This window comes from Lissotriton vulgaris, chromosome 3_2 (assembly GCF_964263255.1).
Source record: "Lissotriton vulgaris chromosome 3_2, aLisVul1.2, whole genome shotgun sequence".
In the NCBI taxonomy this organism is placed as follows: domain Eukaryota; kingdom Metazoa; phylum Chordata; class Amphibia; order Caudata; family Salamandridae; genus Lissotriton; species Lissotriton vulgaris.
This window is the reverse complement of record NC_141690.1, coordinates 109,471,576-109,493,349: the sequence shown is the minus strand read 5'-3', so window position 1 is coordinate 109,493,349 and position 21,774 is coordinate 109,471,576. Positions and strand designations below refer to the sequence as shown.

Sequence of the window (21,774 nt, the reverse complement as noted above, 5' to 3'; positions counted from 1 at the left end):
ACTGACTCACACCCTCAACATCCTCCTTTCCTGTGGCAGAGGGAAGCGGCTGATCTCTTTATTGTACTCGGCCATGCGACGGGATTCGACCCCGCCGATCACACCGTCCTGGACGGCCTGGGAGGCGGACCTGGGGATGACTAGAGCCGGGACAGCGCAAACGTATTGGGCTCCTGACCCGGAAAGTCTCGTGTAATGCACGGTTCAAGTTGATCCACTTTAATTTTGTGCATCGCACATACATGACCCCGGTCTCCTTGAATCGCATCTCAATGGATAGGCAGGACAGCTGTCCTAGGTGTTGGGCGGAGAGAGCTGGATTCTTCCATCTGACTTAGGAGTGTCCGCAGGTCGGTAGCTTTTGGAGCGAGGTGGTGGACCATATTGTCCGTGTCACGAGCCTCCGGATTGCCTTCATTGTCTCTTGGCCCTGGTGCCCAAGCCTAAACGGAGGAATTTGTCTTACAAATTTCTACAGTTGTTACTAGTGCTAGCAAGGCGGCGGGTGGCCATTACTTGGATGGGGCGGAGGGCCCCCGAGGTCTCCCTGTGGCTTAAAGATGTTAGGGAGTGGTCCCTGGCTGAGGAGACACATATGCAGCGCACGCGCCGCGATGAAAGGCTCCAGGAAGACTTGCTAGCTTGGAGGTTGATGTGTGCAGAGGGGTTGCAGGATGATGACTCGGATGCCACTAGTGCCGAATTGTTCACCCCAGAGGGGTCTGGATCCGAGGGGGAGGCGGTGGGAGACGAGATGGAGGGACCTGGTCCAGAGTAATGCCCTATTGGGCACGCACTAATGTTCCCTATCGTATAACCCTGTGATTTGTCTGGATTGCCAGAGGATCGCTACTAAATGTGATGTCTGCACCTTATTGGGCCTTGAATGGATGACCTGGCTATTGCACGTACTCTATTACTGATGCCACGTATGGGGGGGGGTGGGGGGGGTGGGGGGGGGGATGAGGAGGGGGGGGTTGTTTGTTGTTCTGTGTTGATCTGTATTTTTATTTAAAAATGTATCTATCCAGTGGGATGGGAGTAGGGCTCCATGGAGGACGTAGGAGGGGAAATACGTGAAAACCAGCGGACACTGGAGATGCACGTTTACAGTATGCAAACGACTATTATATCTGTGCCATTTAATGACGTTACCCCGCCCGGCCTCCGGGATGTGGGCCATGAGGTTGTGTACAATCTTGAATCTTGAATGTTGACTGGTGCACTTCCTTACCCATTGTGTATCTAGTCATGCTTCCCTACCTTCTGTAAACTGTCCAATGCCACAGAGGTAACTTTGCATGCAAGTTTACTCCCCACATGGTCTCTCCTCATTTAAGTTTCTGGTTCTGAATCACAATGAGATGTCGTTTCCCCCGCCCCCACCCTCCCTCCCCCCCACATTCAGGTTTTAAAGGATTTCATTAATTTTATGCAACACACTTACTTAATGCGGTAATGCAAGTAAATCAATATATATCTCAGGTTAATACATTTCAATTTATGAAATCTTTGCTACAACCATTTGGAAAAATGTAACATTTAAAAATAGTAAAGATTATAAACAATTAAACACATGGATGTGTTGTGTTGATCTTACCCAAAGTAGAAAAGCAGTACACAGGAATAAGCCAACACTCCCTGCACTTTTATAGAACTGGTTACAACTCTGATGAGCTGGAGGGAAAGAAAAAACACACCAACAATTTACCAGCTGAATTTCATGGCGTTTCTAGAAGAATTATTACAGATAAGTAGGAGCTTGAAAATTGAATAAAGAAGCCTGCTTGAGAGGCAACAATGAAGCAGCAAATCGAACATTATAACCAGAGAATTTTCATTTTGTCTCTTCAATATCTTGTTGTGGTTTGAACCAGTTGCAAGTTTCGTGTCTTGCACTTGGTCGTATACTTTTAAACATTCATGTAAGTGCTCGACAGTAAGTAGTACAGGGCAGCAACTTAAAATGAAGATTTCTCAATTGCGGATATTTTGAGTGTGAAAAAGGATTGCCCTGGCATCTGCCATCATGGTCATCGCCAAAAGGAAATCCAGATGTTAAATACCCAGTTGTTCCATAGTACCTTGTGGTGTAGCACGATAGTAGAACCACACTGTATGATGTCAAAAGAAAGCACAATCTATTGAAGGCTGCTCTTACATAAATCAAATTTAGGAATGTGGACGTCAGTGTACCAAATATAAGTCTGCTGTCAAACGGAGGGGCACACCGCCCATACAGATATAGAGAAGGATTTAAATTAAGAAGTTGATGGGCAGAGTGGAATCTACCTGCTTTTTATCGTGCATGTTATATAATCATGATTTCTGAAGAACTTTAAGTTGAACTTAGTTCAATCTTTAAATGGCATCTGCTTGTGAGCCTCCCATTTCGCTTTCACTGTGTTTGTATTTCGAATCATCTTTCTCTTTTAAAATAAAGGTTAAATCTGGTTGACATCTGCTTTTCCATTTATGAAATTTAAACATGAATTTTTCTGATTTTGCGCGTCATTATTTTTAGGTGCTACAACTGAGATGCTCTTCGTTCTCATCTATTTGTTTGCATTCTACTGTCTCTCAAGGTTGGGCCTCTCTACAGCATCAAGTATCAAGGCTGCCAATGACACGAGTACCTTTTTCTTCTTTGCTTTCTTAAATACTCATATTATTCTTATTGCAAAATGAAACAATGTAGAAACTATATATTTCAGGAGGAGTTTTCCAAGCCAGGATTGGTATTATAAAGTTCACTCCCCTCTACAGATATTGTACTATGGTACAAACTGTATAATCATGTAAACAACAGACAAAAATACCCCCCTTACACTCCCTACCCACTATCCCCCCAATGTTCCATCAGATACACAGATTGCTCTTCAGGAGGGCCGATGAGCTACCGAAAGACCCACACTTTGCATTTCCATGGCTATCGAGTTTGGCCCAGTCCCACCGCTCCCCCCAGTGCAGGCCCTGTCACTCACCACATCTCCCTAGTCTGGTCAGCAGCCTACCCCTGGTTCTCTCCAGCCTCTCCACTCGGGGAGGCATCAGCCTGAGGCTCTTTCAGGTTGTGTATCAAAGCTCTCCAAGAAATCAGGTCATCTGCTAGTTTCTCATCCTGTGGTACCTTTCTCATATGAAGCCCCTCTGCCGCCGCCTATTCAGTCATATCATGCTGCTAGTCTATTGCCAGGGGGTGTCTTGAGCTCAGCCATCTAATAGCAAAGCACAGCTTATCCAGAGTTAAATACAACAGAGCAAATGTACTACTGATCTTCCCATTTTTCTTTTGGGTACCAGACTCACGAGGCATTGCTTAGTTTCAAAGGAGATCGCCCAGCCCGTGGCCTGTGACGCTGTTCCAGCACCTTCTTCCAGAATTTCATAACATGTGAGCAGTTCCACCCTACATGGTCTCTTGCGGGATATTTGACATGGAACTGCTTAGGGGAGAGGTAGGCAATATGGATAATATTAAATTGGATATGCTTGAACTGTGCATTAATCAAAACCTTATGCACTCCCCTGTGTACCCTAGTCCACACCCCTGCAGTAATAGGGTTCTTGCTAAACTGTTGCCAAGTATCCTCCACTTTCAAGGGTGGGACCGTCCTATCAGTCCGCAGTGCTTGATATAGGTGTGCAATGAGCCTCCGCCCTTGCATAATGAAACGAGCATTTGCAATGCAATAGGTCTCGCATTGGGAAAGTTTGAGCTATTGGTATTGTAAATGACAATTTTTTTATTTATGTGCTGGTTTTGAAAATAGCGAAATTAATAGCTTTATCATTTACAATGCCAATAGTTATAACTTTCGCAAATGTGACACCTATAGCATTTGTAATGCAGTATGTGTTGTATTTACATGACTTAGATGTATTGATATTACAAATAACAATAGCTTTTATTTTTTTAAAATAATTAATACCTAAATAAAAGTTATTGTAATTTATAATGGCAATAGCTTAAACTTTTGTAAATAACTTTTGTGAAGATTATGTTCAGTGTATTTTATTGTGACGAAAATCCAAGAACAGAAGTGAAATATTAACATCTTTTTGTGACATTTGTAATAAAGCTTGAAACATTGAGAGAACATATTTACATTTATTTGTAATTAATGGCATTTGTACATATCCAGTTTACCAGTAAAAAGTTCCCAATAATAAATGTCGAAGATCACATAAATAGAAATAATTCCTTTTTTCAAAATGAGTACCCTACCAAAGAGGTATTAATGTTTCATTCAAGAACTTCAGACAACGCCTTATCATGTAAATGAAAGTGACTAACGCACTGTGTCGACCTTGTATGATGGCCAAGAGAAACATTTGTAACCCATTCTGAAGCCTGGCGACTATAATATAAACACGTTTGCAGTCCACACACGTGAAACTGAACCTCAACATCACAGTCCGGTTAGCCCAAAACCTTACGGCAGGAATAATGGGGTGTCAAACACTGTACGAATAAAAAAATGCAGCATTTGGTGCAGTCCTTTAACATCACAAACACTCACAGGGGCGCCTCGAAATGCATTAAAATACATAATTGTACTTTAAAGGCGATACATGGCTGCAGTCCAAAATTCTGGGCATGCTAAAATCTAATTGTAATTCAGCATGCAGAGTTGGAAAATGAACGGGTTAGAATTTCACAAGAACCATAAAATCAAATACAAAACTGACAGTTACTTTACATAATTGTAGATTACGTCCCCAGCTTCATAAAATGTTCAACAGCAAAACAAAACAAGCAAACTCACCGCCACAGCCCGGCTTCAACAGGAAGCCAGGCAACCTTTGTTGGGACGGGGGCGGGGCCGGACACGCGACCGGAGCTTCCCAGGAGGCAGGCTGCAGTGGCTGGCGCATGGCTCCGGTGCAGAGAGAGGAGAGCCCTGCGTGCAGCCGGCGTCCGCCTGGGAAGCCATGGAGCGGAGTGCCGGTGTCCCTGTGCCCATTGACGTCGGAAGAGTCCTGCGGAGTAGAAGTCCCGGTGAGTGGGGCTGCAGCGTGTGTATGTGTGTGTGTGTGTGTGCGCGCGCGCCTGTGTGTGCGTGCATGCAGAGGGGTGGGGGCTGGCTGTGTCCCGGTGAGTGGGGCTCCGTGCTTGCGTGTCTGTGTGTATGCAGGGGGTGGGGGTGGGGGGCGGCAGCGTGTGTGTGTGCGTGCGCCTGTGTGTGTGTGCGTGCATGCAGAGGGGTGGGGGCTGGCTGTGTCTGTGTGTGAGCAGGGGCTGTGAGTTACTCTGCGCAAGCGCGGCTCAGACGCGCGCTCCCGCGGTCAAAACTGAGACTGCAAAAGCGCGCGTCTGAGTCGTGTCCACTCTCCTAAATACGGGCCACATTAGGTCTGTAGCAGACACTCTCAATGCTCACGCATTGAGAGTACGTCTGCTCGACCTAAAAACTGTCCCTGTCCCAAGCGAAAAGTCTCAAAGGCATCCTGCACAGTGATAAACCGGGCAGCAGGGTATAGGTCAGTCAGTGTGTTACATCCAATGTCGCCACCGATCGGTGGTCATCGTCTGAACTATGAGCACAAAAGTTCTAACAATGACTATCTCCAGCTCAGGTGCACAGGGCGCCCTAAGCACACTCCCCGTATTGCTCTCTCCCATAGAGGGCATACTATTTGGACCACTTGGTGCATAGTCTCAGGAACTCTATTGCGGAACATCAGGAGTGTCCCCAAAACTGTGTCTCTGAATGTGCCTGCGAGTAAGGTCTTTTCCCAATTATCTCTCTTGTCGAACCAATGACATGCACGCTGGAGCTGGGCCCCAAGATAAGACAATTCAAGGTACTTTACCTCCATCGCTCCTTTGTCCCATTTTAACCAGAGGGGAAAGTCCCACCTTGCACCATTTCCCTGTCCACATTAGTGCTACTAGGAGCTGGTCTAATTCTCGGAATACTCCATGAAGAATCTCATACATGGCGCCCTGCAGCATAAAAAGGCAGCGGGGTAGCACCACCATTTTTATTCCAAGTATGATCTTGTGGGAAAGGAAGGTGCACCATGAATAAGAAGTCAGAATCGTCCAAAAGAGTCCAACAACTTTCTTTATTCGTAGCAAAGTTTTTTTCAAAGTATTCCAGAACTTAGAAAGGCGGAGGTTGGTAATGACCCTTTCTAGGTTCAGGGCGTGGCACTGCTGCACTCCGTCCTTGATTTGTTGCCTAAGATATCGTACTCTATCTGTTCACCAAGGCAGGCAAGCCTTCAGCAATAAATTGACGTCCACTCCCTTTAGATGGCCTTTTGAGTACAGTACAGATTTTGACTAGTTAACACAAAGCCCTGACAACTCCCCGAATTCCCTCATCACAATTAGAAGCATTTGTACTAAAGTGGCTGGCTAATGCAGCTATATCCTTGCCTCATCCGCGTACAATGATGCAACGTGTACCATCTGGTCAACCTATATCACCCAACCATGCAATACCTGATGCAGTTGGCATGCCACAGGCCCCATTGACATGGCAAACAGCAAGAGAGACAGGGGGCGCAGCCTTGTTGCGTACCCCTCTTCAATAGAAACTCATCAGAAACATAGTGCCCAGCCGGGACTGTGTGTACAACAGTTTAACCCGGAGAACAAATTTGGGTCTCTCTCATTTTCTCTAATGCATGCGATACATAGTTCCAGCACCAGGAGTCAAAATCCAGTTCTAAGTTTAAGAAGTCTAAGGCATATTGATCATGGTTTAAGCAAGAGGCATGGATGACATGGGTCAGCCCCCACAGATTACTTATGGTACTCCTACGTAGAATGAACTCTGACTGATCAGTATGGACCAGTTTTGAGAGATATCTAAGAAGACGCGCCACCAGAACATGGCTGAGTATTTTTTTAACCACATTTAACATGAAGAGGGCCAATAGGATACCGCATTCAGCAGATCCGTCTCCGGATTCAGCATCAAGACGACCAGGGCCTCCAGCACGGAGACCGGAAGCACCCCTGTGCCATGGCCTCCAAATAGACTTCCAATAACCTGTCAGCCAGTGTCTCAGGAAAAGCCTGGTGCAGTTCTCCTGGCAGTAACATTTTCCCCAGCCGGGCCTTAGCTATCTCAAGGGAGCCAATTACCAGGAGTATCCCCAGTCTTATCAGCAGGATCTCTAGATCTGCAAGTTCTTCCCCATTCATGTGCGGCAGCAGCTCCAAGTAGGCAGTGACCAAGGGTATTGGGCCTCACGAGGCAAGGTGTACATTCCCCAGAGGTGTTCTGTAAACACCTCACTTATGGCTTGCTGAGTATATACCACTCGACCGGACTGATCCCGGATTGCCAATATGGGCTGCGTGCCACTCTCCTGCTAATATCATCCTGGCCAACATAAGCCCTGCTCTGTCACTCTTCATATGCAAGCAACGGCTATTGGAGAGTTGCACATGCTTCTTCAACCTCTCCCATAAGGAATAGACCTCAGTCTGTGTCCTGCTCCCCCTCTCAGGCAAACCCCCAGATCATGCCGGAGGGCTGAACCCAATGCAGCTGATTTGTCTTCCTGTTTTGTCAAATCTCTCCCTAGCATCTGACCGATACCTGTTGTGGTGGCCATACACACTCCGCTGATCACCAAGTTCATCGCGTCCCATTTCATCTCTCTACACAAGGTCCTTTCCCTTTATAAAGTAATTTGTAAGGGCTTCGGCACCCACTCCCTTGTAAACCGGAATGTTAGGGACTCAACCGCCACAGTGCCACTTGGGATCTGAGTCCAACCAAGGAGCAAGTCAATAGCAGGGACGAATGGTCGGAAAGATACGGAGCCAAGTATGTTGCATCAGTCACTCTCAGCGCTGCATTCTTTTGTATTAGTAAGTAAGTACTATGCTTATAAAGCGCACAAATGCTGAGGCGTCTTGGCGCTGAGAGAGGACACAGGTTTAGCACAGAAGAGGGACATTACTTCTGCCTCGCAAAGAGCCAAATCTTCAGTAACTTCCTGAAACGAGGTCTGGATGATTGGAGTCTAATATCGTCCGGTAAATGGTTCCATAGTTTAGACGCACGGTATGTCATGCTCCTACCCACCCCCATCTAGCTTTGCAAAATCAGGAAATAATCTAATCTACTGTATGCGTCAGATGCCGGTGTATAATGGGTATGTGCGTGTCCAGGGAGAGATCGGTCTATGTCTCCATTAAGAACGCAGTTAAAGTTGCCAGCTATTATAGTTTCAGCTGGCAGATGCCACCATAACCAACTCCCCAAAGAAGTCCCCACTATCTGTGTTAGGTGCAAAAATATTAAAAATTCAGATTTCGTGAACGTCCAGGGTCCTATACAGTATGACATACCTCCCCCTTCCGGAAAGGGATCCAGTGGGCTATCCATAAAAGTTCTCCCCACGCAAATCCAGATTAAGATGTGCCATATATCTGTCCTCTCCATTATTTTCTAAGAATGGCAATGCAATCTCCCCACATGTGGGTTTCCTGCAGAAATGCAATTGAAACCCTATATCTTTTTAAGGAGGCATGCACTCTGTTATGTTTTTTCGGTCAACTCAGCTCTCATATGTTCCACGTGAGGGCTTGTATTTTCTTCCAGTGTTCTGCATAACCATGGACAGTAGGCACCAGTGTCCTCCACTGGGCCTAGGTTTCCATCATATAGTACTAAAGTGTTTGGTATGAGGAGCACTCCCCCCCCCAAACACATCAACACAATATTCTCCCAAACAACCTCATCAAGTCCCCTCCCCTAGTCAGAATATAAAGGACTCCTTTCAGCACAACCATCAGCCAAAAGTGTACCACTCACCGTCCCAAAGCACCCCCTCCCCACCCACAACTAGTACAAACCGAGGAACAATGTAAGTGGATTCACAGACTAAGGAACCGTGTCCCCTTCAGTCGCACGACCAATATAGGTACTCAGCGGACCAACAGAAGACAACGGGTCTTCAGCCTCCTTCGGCTGTGGAGCACCAACCAGCATAGCCTAGGACATTACATAGATTAACAATAAAACCAGCATCCGGGTGACAAACTATCTCGCCAGCCTCCCTGGGGAACCAGCCTATTGTGGTACATATGCAATTATAGATTTTTGCATAACTTCAACTTAAGTTCATGCTGAGTGCATATTTCCCCCCCTCTTTCAGGCTTCAGTGTCCAGAAGCACAGGAAGTGCCTCGCCAAACTTACAATACTGCAGACGCATATTCGTTCCAAGTCCCACATTCAGGGAAGGTAGCAGCACCAGAAAGGCCCCGATGTGTAAGCAGGCCCAGCAACAAAGAAAAGTGTGGCTAGCCATCATCTGTACTCTCCGTCATGGTATCAAGTACTAGAGAGATTTGCAAGAAGCGTTAGTGCGTGCGCACAAACGTTTCTTCATTGGTCACTTGTACTACTACGTCAGATGGAGCACCTACTTGTAATTTCTATTATCTGATTTAACGAATAGTCTTTGAATTTAATACGTTATATTTGCTGGAAAACATTCAATTCGTATGTTTTTTCTAGGTCAGCAAATTCTCAGCATCTCAACTATGAAGATAATAAAGTTCTTATTCAGTCAATCCAAGGGAGACATTGTTGCTAATTATTACCTGAATGGTGTATACAAGCAGGGCTGTGAGAGGTCAAATAGCAGTCACAGAAACATGGAATGAATAGGTTTTGCAGTTCTCCAACTGGTGTGACATACTTCTTCGATCCACGTATTTAGATTCTTAATTGAATAGCTGCAGCTAGGTTCCCTTGATCATCAGTGGATTTGTCTAAGCACAGGAAAACATTTTACCTGTAGTAATATCGCTAAGCAGCACTTTGGTGGTAGTGCCAACTGAACAAGCAATTTCAGCATTAAGTATCTAGGATATGTCTAACAGGATTGTCAGCAATAAGTAAGGCAATGGTATCCACTGGGCCGAGATATGAAGCAAGGAAGCTAATTCTCTAAGAAGGTCACAAGTCTTCATATAGGAGGGACTGAGGCAAAATTATAAGACATCTCATCATTTTCTTTGTCCTCCCCTTTACAAGACCTATTCAAAAGAAGGTGGGTCTCGCAAAGCAAAATAGAGGGTAAATCGAGGTCCGTGCTAGAGAGTAACCTATATGCAAACAGTCGTCGTCAAAGTGGCCAGCGCCTCCTTTTCTCAAGTGATATAATCAAACATCTGCGAGTTTCATTGGGCTAAGGAAACATCAAATGCCATTTTATGTCACTCCTTACATGGCGTGGTGATTCTTGGATGGGAAAAAACATTTGTCCTTGCAGGTGCCAGGTTATGCACTTGAAACATTCTTACCACATCTGTTAGGAAGACGAAGCACAAACCCTCCCAAAGACATGAATATCAGCGAGTTGAGCAAGATTCTAAAAACACAAAAGAAGCTATAGGGATACTGCAAACCTGCTAATCATGTTCTATCACTTAGCAAGAGTGGGCTGGGTGTCCAATTTTAAATCATTCACTAAAGTGTGAAAGCTACTGTGAAAAGGGAAGATGATGCCTCTCCAAAGAAGACCACGTATATTCCAATGGTCATAGGCCGTCGGGTGATGAGGAGATGCAAACCCAACAAATACTTTATATGTCAGCATTTAATCAAAATGGCATGACGAATAAGGCTGCAAGCAAAATGATTTAGGAGGTAAAATGTCTTAAAAATGTAGGAAGAAAATAGCAATAAGAGAAAGGCAGAGAATTCACCAACTGTTCTGGATCTTGCACCTCATCCTGCACCTCTAGATGTACGTAAAAATGCATCAGTAGGGCTTGTGCACAGAATGTATATATACTACATGTCAATTCCATTGCAGTCTCACAATGCACCTCATAAGTCCAATGGGTGCCAACTGATACTAGTGACGTGGAAAGCTAAAAAATTGAGATGCAATCGGACACCTAGGGCAAGGTGTCATCTGGAGGAGCGAGTATCCATTAGAAAAGAGATGTATAACTGAAAGGCTGGTAAGGCAGCTCAGCAGTGTGAGACGTAGACGAGTAACCCTATTCTCTTCACCTGAAAGAATGATTTGATCTCTACAAAGGCTACATTTCTTTCATTCTTATTAAATAGTGAGAATAAAATGAGTACCATTACAGAGGGAACAACAACTTGGCTGACCTAAAGTTATTAGAAAAACGCAATCTCTTAAGTATTCCAATGTGCATTTTGTTGCACACCAGTATGAATGATGGCATTTCAATTTAAAATCTAAGCTACTAATATATAACTATAAATGAGCAAACACACACATGAATACAGACGCATGCAGACACAAACACACTTACCAGGACTGCCAGCGGGAGAGGGATGAAACCCATTCTTCTGGAAACAGAATCACTGTAATCTGTGTATGCCTGAAAGACAATAAACATATTATTGTGAGTAAGAATGACCAAAGAAAGAAGTCCTTTCAAACTGACAATAATAACTTTACAGAAAAAAACTTTGGGAAAGCATGGGCACTGATTTGGGAGATGAACTTAAGCACATGGTTCTAAGAGGTGCTATGGGACCACGAAAAAAGCACACATAGGTTGGAGGAGAGGTATGCATCGTCCAAGCCTGATTCACCCAAGCACCACTTAATGCCTGTTATTGTAAGCAACCTAAAATCTTGTTCATGGTCAGTAAAAATGTGGGTATTTGAGTTACCATCTGTGATACTCACTCAGTGTATAACTGTTGGGCAAGTTACTTATCTTCGGTAACGCCTAATCTGGTAGAGACGGGATCTAGCAGCAGATTCCAAATCTTAGAATCCTCCCCGGTGCCAGACTGGATCTGGAAATGTTCTCAGCAGTATCTATGTGTGTTAGTAGAGGGTGCGAAACGACTTCGCAGCGATGTCGTATCCGGATGCAACATCAATAGAGTCCCTCCAAGCCCTCTCCCGACATGCGGATGTCAGTTTCTTTGCGACCACTTCCACACCAACAACGTGAAGCCAGGTAGAGAAGCAGTCTTAGGAAATAGTGTGCCAAAAAGAGTGAGGATGAGGGGAAAGAGGAGGAGGAAGAACAAGAAGAGGAGGGGGAAGAGAAAGGGGAAGGAGAGGAACGGAAAGAGGAGGAATGGAAAGAGGAGGAGGACACAGAGGAAGTGGAAGGGTGAAGAAGAAGGGGAAGAAGAAGAGGAAGGGAAAGAAGAAGGGGGAGGGAAAGAAGAAGAGGAAGGGGAAGAAGAGGAAAAAGAAGTGGAGGAAGTGGAAGAGGGAGGGGAAGGGGTAAGTGGAAGGGGAAAGAAGAAGAGGAAGAAGAGGAGGAACGATAGAAAGAAGAAGAAAGAACTAGAAGGTGAAGGAGGAGGAGACAGAAAAGAAGGGGAAGACCGCCATGGTGAATGAAAAGGGCTGTCAGAAACTAAGGGCAACATATAGTCGACTTTGACAATCACATTGTTATACTTATGGAGGTAGGAGAAATCAGTGAGAAACCTGAGCAGTGATTCATGGAAACTTGCAGAAAGATAGGATAGGACCTAAAGAAAAGTCATGAAATACCCCCACCAAGAGGGGAAGGAAATTGACAGAATAAGAGGGTGGATAGGGGGGAAATGCCACAAAGGTGGAGTGGAGGGAGGAAAGATACAAGGGAGGAAAGTACAAAAAAAGATGGGAAAGACACCCAGTCTCTTGTGAACGAAGGATACCAGTAAAGGGTCCACACAAGCAAGGGGACCGGTGTCCCAAGTGAAAAGGACCGAAAAGAACAGCATACACAACCCCATGATGGCAGCTATGTATAAAACAGGCACAAGAATACTAGATTGCTGGAGAAGAACAGTCGCAGGAGCACAACAAGGCTAAAGTTGTGGAACCCAGGATTGAACCAGTAGGAACATAACAGGAGAAATCCATGCGATTCAGAGAGTAAAATAAAGCAAAGAGAAGGGTCAGACCGAAAAGGGTCAAAGATAGAAATTAAAGTAAATCCGTCCAAGAGGATCCCTGCCTGTGGCACTAGTATTGCCCATATGGACATAATGGCACAGAAAAGAAGGTGAAGTCCCTATAAGGGGTGCGAAGTGCATAAGTAGCTCACAAAAATGCCTCCAAGGCATACAAAATAAGGTCCCCAAAACAGGGAACAAGGCTATAGTGCAACCGCACAACATAAACTAATATCATGCGGTGGCTGAGAAAAATAGCATGGATGCTTCCGCCAGACACCCAAAGAACTGTGGTCCAGGCTTTAGTAACCTCCAGGTTAGATTACGGCAACGTGCTCCTCCTTGGGGTTAGCAAGGAGGTAATACGTAAACTACAGGTGGTGCAAAACATGGCAGCTCGCCTGCTCTGCAACCTGCCCAGAACTGCCTCTGCCACTGTTTCCCTGCGCAGCCTTCACTGGCTGCGCATCGAATCAAGAGCAAAATTCAAAGCCCTCTGCTATATGCACCGGATTAAAACAGGCAACTCCCCCCCCTCTACCTCTCCAGTTTAGTTCACCCGTACTGTCCAGTGCGTACCCTCAGATCCTCCTCTCTTGGCACCTTCTCTGTGCCCCGTTTCAAACGCACCAGAGCTGGTGGTCGCTCCTTTTCTTATCTGGCGCCATCACTCTGGAACACACTCCCCATCTCTTTGCGCTTTGAAACTTGCTACCTGAAATTCAGGAAAGGCCTGAAAACCTGGCTTTTCTCGGTCTAATTGTCTCCCACCTTTTGTCTCCCTGCCTCTTTTTCTCTGTTAGTGCCGGGAAACCCCTGGGTATCTGTGCGCTCTACAAACCCAAATATAATAATAATAATAAAGAGAATACCTGCCACAGAGTAAGTACTCGGTAGGAAAATTCAAGTGGCAAAAGAAGCCAAAGAACTAACTCCCAGAAGACCGCAGAGTTAAGATAAGTTGCAGAAAGCTGGAAACTAAACCTGTCATGACAGCATAAACCAAACAAAAAGTACCTGCAGAAAGCAGGAACACCACACCTGTCCCTTGAGAGTAGAGAAGAACTTAGCCCTTGGAAGGTGGGAAAGAGTCAAAACACAGGCAGACAATTGTCCCAACGACCTTAGTACAACAGAATTAAGACTTCGCACAACAATGACTATCCCTGAACAGGCATAAAACAGAGTTGGCGTGTGCACCAAAGAGAGAGTGCCATCAAAAGGCATGTCGATCAAAGCAGTTTGCACAGCAGACGTAGAGCAATGAAAGAGGCCACAGCCCAACCAACAGAATTGGTTGTATCCATACCACATCAGATGCTAAGCGTGGCAGCTTGTTGTCTGTCTTGTACCAGGGGGACAAGAGCATTCTGAGCTTCTTTCGGAAGGGAGGGCAAGAGGCGCTCCACGGAGTCCCACAAGGCATGTGAGAAGAGGGCAAGCACACACAAAGTGTTCAGAGAGCGCAAAGCAGCACTAGAAGAAGAGAAAATATGCCTACCACAAGCACCAAATTTCCTGGCCTCCTTTTCCGGATGGACAGGGGGAAGAAAATCAATATGGTGTGTGGCTAAAGCATCCTAAATCACAAGGCTTTTAGTAGAGGGATGTTGAAGTAGACCGGAGGGATCCTACGGGGCCAGGCGATGCCTGTGAGAAATTGAGCAATCCACAGGGTGCTCTGTTTCGGGTTTAGTCCAAGCACTCAACATATCGAAATGCAGTCACTATAAGGATGTACAGGCTCAACATTAGACTGTGCAGGGTGCATTACACATATTAAGGAAGGAAGGTGTAAATCCAGGGCAATTGAAAATCGAATGAGCATGTCCGCCAGCGTGGAACTTGCCTCTGTAGCCAAACCAGGAGACAGGTGGCTGGTGAAGATTCAAAGCCACTGACGTCTCTCAAATCAAGTAACCAGCCAGATTGTATAGGGGCGGCACAGTGTCCGTAATTGGAGGAGGACACACCACACCTTCTATAGTATTACCACAACTACAGTCCTCAGAAGGAAAAACCAGAAGAAGAGTCTGAGATGGTCGGCTCCGCATCAGACGTTGCAACCGAAGCCAGTCGGCACCGAAAATGTGATGCCTCGACATCGGAAGAAGCGTTGATCTTTGTCGACGGCATCACCATCGAAGCCGGCAGACAAGAGGCCAACACCAACATTGGAGTCCACGAGCCCCAAAGCAGGAGCACAATGTGGGAGCCGCGACGGGCTATGCACCGGGCATCACCGAGGTGTCAGACACAAGAGGTCAACCTGAAGCAGAGGGAGAACTCGCTGGTGGAGATACAGGTACAACCTCAAGCACTTCTGTGGGGCCTGAGGGCGCTCCAGAGGGAGGTGACGATCCAAGAACTGAAAGAAGGGATTGAGAAATTGTCTCCTATGGGTCAAAGATGCCCTATGATAGGAGAAGGGGCGCAGGAGAGTGATCTCATACCTCGGCACTTCAGTAGAAGAGTAATGCCTTGATAGTGTGGTCTGGCAGGAAGGACACTGCCCGCTCAGTCCTATAGGATTTTCTGGTTTGAGCCATTCCTCAGGTCCACCACCTGCTTTGGTATCTACTCACAAGGTGAGGAATCTGTGGTTAAAAGTATCCATCAGAAGAGCGATACAGAAGAGAGATGTGAAGTAGTGTGGCTCACTGGTTAGAGGCGGCAGACCCGAGAGCAGAGGACGGCCCGGGACCAGGGTTCGATTCCCGGCGCGGCAGGTTTCTGGACCAGGGTCAGCGGACTCGATAATTCTCTCGCCTCGGTGCCCACTCTGATCAGCGATCACACTCGGCAACTCTGGGCATTAGCTTGCCTCATCTTCACTAATGGCCCCCCAGACCGCCGGGGATGCCTGGTCTCACCCTGGAGATACCCATTAAGGGACCATCTCTCAGGGAAGCCAGGAAGGGTTTCGCAGCGGTCGAAGCGCCAGGATGCCTACGGGTAGCAGTGCGCTATATAAATGCCTACACACACAAAGAGCAGTAAGGCTTTTTGAGGTGGATAATTTAACTACTGACTCCTCACTCCTTTCCTCTTTTTCTTTCTGTGGAATGGACTTTTTACCATCCATAAATAGATTCCAGAATAGTAATCTGTGTACCATCATATCTGACCAAAGGAACTGTCGTTCATGCACCAAGCTGATGCTTATATGTGGCCCTGGCATCACTTCTTTGGCAGGATGAAGCGGGCACAGAGCTGCACAACGTCACCTACCAACGTATGGGAGTAATGCTGACAAAAATGTTTGGATCCAATCTAGCGGCTGAGGGTATTCACAAGATGAGGAATCTGCAGTTAGAATATACACCAGATAGTGCGCTACTGAAGGTAAGTAACTTCATCTGAACTAAAGAACTACATGAAGTGCGAAACAGATTGTAAACAGATCTTTAGTGGTGCCTAACGGGATAATTTGGATTCACCAGATTGCTACTTTAAGACTTTTTCTAGTAGCCCTGGCTGACTCCTTCACCTTGTCACCCAAAGTACAAAGACAAGTGCACCAACCGGAAGGATTATGCCCAGTGCCAAGTCAGGCAATGAGTTAGGCAGGTACTTGGGCAGACCTTGACTCTAGTCAGAACTAGGACTTAAATATGTTCGTAGGAAAATGTGCTCTAGACTTGAATGAAACCCTTATTTATATGTCTGGGAGACTGAAAGCACAGAGTCATTTGTGGAAGACTTTGCTGTCATAACTTTGGTTTTACATTGCAATCAGTATCTGGGAGACGTTTTGCCATCATAGGAAAAGTCATGTCCTGCTGAATGGCGATGAAAGGGTTTCAGCCAGCACGTCTTCTCACTGACAGCCCAGGGTAGCTTTTGATATAGTGTCTGTTATATTCACATTGATATACAGCTGGTAAACTATGTTCCCTATGTTTAACATAAAGCAATACTGGTTCACAAATTCAAGAGGGAGAGCTTCAGACTGCCTCCACATATGCATTCAAATCAGCACCCTGCATCTCACCATAACTGTGAAAGCATTTAAAATAAATAAAAAGACTAAAAATCCTAACCTTACAGAAGTTTAACTTTTAAGCACATTTCTAAGAACAAATAAATTGCAAAGTTTCCATAGCGTTGGCCAAAACAAACGTGAACAGTTTTTCTAGTGAACTGAATCCTCATAATCCATAAATGATTAGTCACAATCAACGCCCCCATTCTTTGCATCCTTCTGGGCTACTTGGAGAGAAAAACATGGGGCAGCAGGAGTGGGCTGAGGAACAGCAGGTGGGGATATCTAATATGCTCTTTCAAGCCTTATATCTTTGAAGGTCAGTGGAGCGCAGCACGAGTTCCAGATCACGGACAAAGTCATTGCCCTTTATAAATCCTGTTGGTTGAGGTAGAGTGCTTGCATTTCTTGGCTTTATAAAACACATAGAATCAATGTTCAGTATACTTTTCAGGTTCTCACACTGAATACAATCTCATACAAGAACGGGGCATAAATGAAGTTACAGTAACTGAGAGGTATGAAGAGTGTTTGATTGTGTGACTGGTGTACAGCCACCACATTCACCAAGAGTGAACAATCATGTGGGCCATGCTGCCACTGCAAGGTGTCTTAACAAAAAGGATAATGAGTCAAACTACACGATTTAATCACGGCCATCTTGAGCAGCTGCAGCAGCAGCAGGAGATGCACGCCTCGAATCACATTCATCAGTTTTTATCACTAGGTCATAGGCTCTTCATTGGTAGACTTACATTTTTTTGCCGACTGCTGACAAGTTCAAAGGCAAGACTGGCTCTGTATTCACTGTATACCTGTGGAAATGAAACCAGAACACAGGTGACTCATTTCAACAATAAAGCTTGAAGTATGTATCTCAACTAAAATTAACCATGCACTCATTACATAGCACTCTATTTCAATAGTTCCAGTTACCAGTCTATTCTGCGCGAAGACCTTACAAAGTAACACTAACAAAGGTGGCTTGGTGTGTAAACCAGCGATGGACTGGGATGCAGCGCGAGCAATTAGCAGAGCCCGAGATGAATTCAAGCATTCTATCCATGACTTTTTTTTTACATACTTTAGTATGTTGGCAAAGGTGGGACGTGTATGCCTAGACATGGGTCCTGTACACTCTGTCAATGGAACCAAGCTATACCTAAGCTGCTGAGTCATAACTAGGGCAAAACCGGGCCTGGGTTGCTTTTGTTTCAGTTCAGGGAGGACCTGGCCTGGCTGTTCGTGCTGGAATGTTTCCACTGGAGCAGGGTCAAGTGATTTGCATATAGCTAGGTTCAAATTGATGTGGCAGGGAGTGCAAAATAATGACAGACTGGGATGTGGTCCAAAGAAATTACCAGTGACTGAGATAAATTCAAGCATTCCATCCATCACTTTTTTTTTTACATACTTTAGTTCATTTTATTGCAGAACACAAACCCGAAGGTCAACACAAAAAATATTAAATATGGGCAAAGAACTCTAGCAGGTCCGGTACATTGAACAGAGATATAAAGCAACTTGAAAAATACTGCAACAATAAGTCTGGCCTCAACCATCTTTCTTAAAGGGCACATTCATGTTTTTTCACAAATATGTTATATCTTCCTATTATGTTTTACTTTTGACAGTGTTCTAATCTATGGTATTTATAGTAAGAATGCTTCTTGCTAATGATCCTGAACCAGGCTGAAGTTTCTTATAGTTCTGGCCAAGAATTTTACAATACATGACTAGGAATGTTGATTTCTACACCAGTGTCTCTTATGCCTGGTAATCAGACCTCCGTTGATGGAGTTATACATCCGTAAAAAGATAGCTGGGCGCAAGGTATCCAGGCGAGAGGTCTCAGAGAGCAAACACTGTTTTTCAAGTTCCTCTACGAACTCCCAACTGAAATCTAAATGCTGAAACTGGAAACTTAAAATTGGGAGGCATGCACATATTGGACAGTTCTCTTCCAGTAAGGTGGACGATTTAAAGATAAAAATCTGCTAGCTGCAAAGAGTCCTGCACGAAGGTGCTTATAGAGCGAGATAAGTACTGCAAGATTGGGCGAGGAAGTTAGATTAAGCCACACACAAGAGCTCTGAGTAGATAAGTGATGGAAGAGCAGCAGAGACCAAGAGACTGTAACAGTGACATTTCAGATCCCCTCAGGGCGCTCTTTTAGCCCGTCTTTCGTACACTCCGCTCAAATTCCAATCCTCTTACCCTGGCAGGTACTGCATACTAGGGCAAGTAGAGTAATGGCAGAGAAAACAAGAGTGATTAAAAGAAGAAAATCAGTTAGAAAGGTAACAGAGAAGATAACCATTGAGGGTCTTGGGGATGATAGAAGCTCGGAGGAGCTCAATGCTGACAACGTCCAGCATTCAGAGCTGCTAGGCAAGGGAAATGCGATGACTGGCCAGGTGGGGTACTGTAAACATATAAATACTTGCACACAATCATAGTAGTCCTCCTTAATCCATGGTAAGATCAAAGTCTTTGATCTTACTATGGATCAAGGTGGAAACCTAGGATCTTGAAAATTAAGAAAAAGGAGTCTAAAAGGACGGTTTTTCACACTGGTAATATAAATGATGCATCTGTTCGATGTGAGTTACTATATGTAGTGGAGCTACGGACTTTATATTGAATTTGAGTTGCCTAGTGAGGTTATTGTCCACATTTTTAAATTTTAAGGAACTGAGAAGACTTTGAAACTGATTAATAAATCAAACTAAAAAGTGTACTTCAAACAAAATTGTCTGGATGATTATTTTTATAAATGCTCGCTACTTGAAAAATGTCAATGTGCTGCTCAAAAATCAAGGACAAAGTGAAACATATGAGCAGCAGAAAAAGCTGGATATTTAGCACTGATACCCAATGTTCGCACAACAGAACACAGACAATATTTGGCATGATCCTTGACAGAGGTGGCATAGCAGCCTCCTTCTCATGAAGCTCTCAGAAGCCTTTGACACCGTCTCGCACCCCAATCTCATCAGAAGCATGCACAAGATTAACATCCAAGGACCCACCCTTCACTGCATCAGCTCCTTCGTAACAAACAGCCCAGCACCAGACTCTTCGCATGTCTGTAAACTCATCTATGGAGTGCCTCAAGATTTATCGCTCAGTCCCCACCCTCCTCAACGCATACATGATCACTTTGGACAACATCATTCGCGCACTCATCAGAAATCCTCTTCTACACCAACGTCCTTCAACACATACTCTCCCTCTCTTAGACAAGAACCCCCACCCCCAATACAAGAAACAAGTTGAATAGCAGCATGACAAAGTCACTAACTGGAAGAAAAACAACTGTTAAAAGCTCAACACAGACAAGACAGAAGTAGCACCATGCGACTCCAACTCGTGGCCGGAAAACTCAGACCACACCCAGCACCAATGCCAGGAACCTCTGACTAATCAACAACAGCAAACTAGACATGACCCCTAAGTCAGAGCCGCCAATGCATTCTGCTTCCACACCCTCAAGATGCAGAGGAAGGCCTTCAAATGGCTCCTAAACAACACAAAAAAGTTGGACTGCAGGAACACCCTTCACGCCTGGATCCCCAAGCAACTCACCATAAAACTAAAAAAACACCCAGAGCTCAGCAGCCAGACTCCTCCACAACCTCAGGAAACCCCACTGGCTCTAGATACACACACATGCTCATTTCAAACTCCTCATGAACACATTCGAGGCACTGGACACCCTAGGCCCATCCTACCTGAACAGTCACATCTCCTTCCACCAACCATCCAGGCACCTCCGCTCTGCAGGACTCAGACTTGCACACATCCCACAAATCCACAGGAGGACAAGCTTTCTCTGACATCAATCCTAAAGCGTGGAACAACCTTCCATTCCACGTCAGCGTCGCCTTCTCTCTTCCTGAATAGCACAAGAAGCGGAGGACATGGCCTTTCTTTTAACAAACCTACTCTAGTTAGGGCTAGGCACACATACTTGCCCAGTGCTAGGATACCGCTGTGGGTGATCTTGTGCTTGACAAATACACATAACAAGGATAATGACTGGGGAGCAGAGAATAAAAATGTAAATATATAAAGTAAGTCTAAGCTCTGTGATGTTTATGGACAATTAAATTCATAGATGTCAAAACACACAGTGTTTGTTTGGCAAGCTGTTTCTATGCATAAAAGCAATAGGAACTACCGTAGGACTGAATTGGCAAGACTCAAGAATTATGTTGGAAGGAAACCTACACATCACAATGAACAAGAAATCTTGGACCATGCTTTAGATGATAATTTGAGCAAAAGTATTGCTCTATAAATACCTTGAACTCAACATGTGCAGGACAGAATGGACTACATAATCCTATGCATAGCTCCAGTACTTCCCACAGGTACGTGTTAAAATAGGAAGCATGAGCACCCAAATGTGCTTCCTAAATAGCAATGCATGAACTAATCACTTCTATAAAAATGTACTAAACTCTGAAATGGACCGGTCTCACATCTTCATGATTGGTTATCTATTGACATTTGCAATAATATCTATAACGTTCAAACACATCATTAATAAAGATTCTTGGTTTCCACAACAATCTATTGTCTGTTCTGCCCTGGTATAGAGCGATTGTTAGGAGTCAGACAATCAGACGAGGGTATCTCTGATCTACAGTGGATCACAACGTAGAACCAGGCTCTTATACCCCAAATCAATAAGCACATATGACTGATATTTTATGGTTATTTATTACGCAGTATATGTCTACATAACAAGTATATAAGAATACTATAAACAGTTCAGCAGGTAATATGCAAAATAGGGTGAAGGTTAAACAGGCCCCAATCGTATTTCACCATACACTGCTACCTTGATAGGCTATTTCCTAACCAATGTGGCCATAATTGTTTTAGTCATTCGACATAAACAACT

General features: G+C 44.9%; 1 protein-coding gene across 1 annotated transcript in view; it reads right to left on the bottom strand.

The window, feature by feature from the left end:
- The window catches only part of TAPT1 (transmembrane anterior posterior transformation 1), a 514,105-nt gene that overhangs the window by 96,272 nt on the left and 396,059 nt on the right, over positions 1-21,774 (bottom strand). The window contains exons 10-12 of the mRNA XM_086964058.1: positions 17,618-17,677; positions 11,275-11,343; positions 1,601-1,677 (exon numbers count right to left, since the gene is read on the bottom strand). Coding sequence (XP_086820184.1) covers positions 1,601-1,677; positions 11,275-11,343; positions 17,618-17,677 — 206 coding nt within the window. The remainder of the gene's footprint in view (positions 1-1,600; positions 1,678-11,274; positions 11,344-17,617; positions 17,678-21,774) is intronic.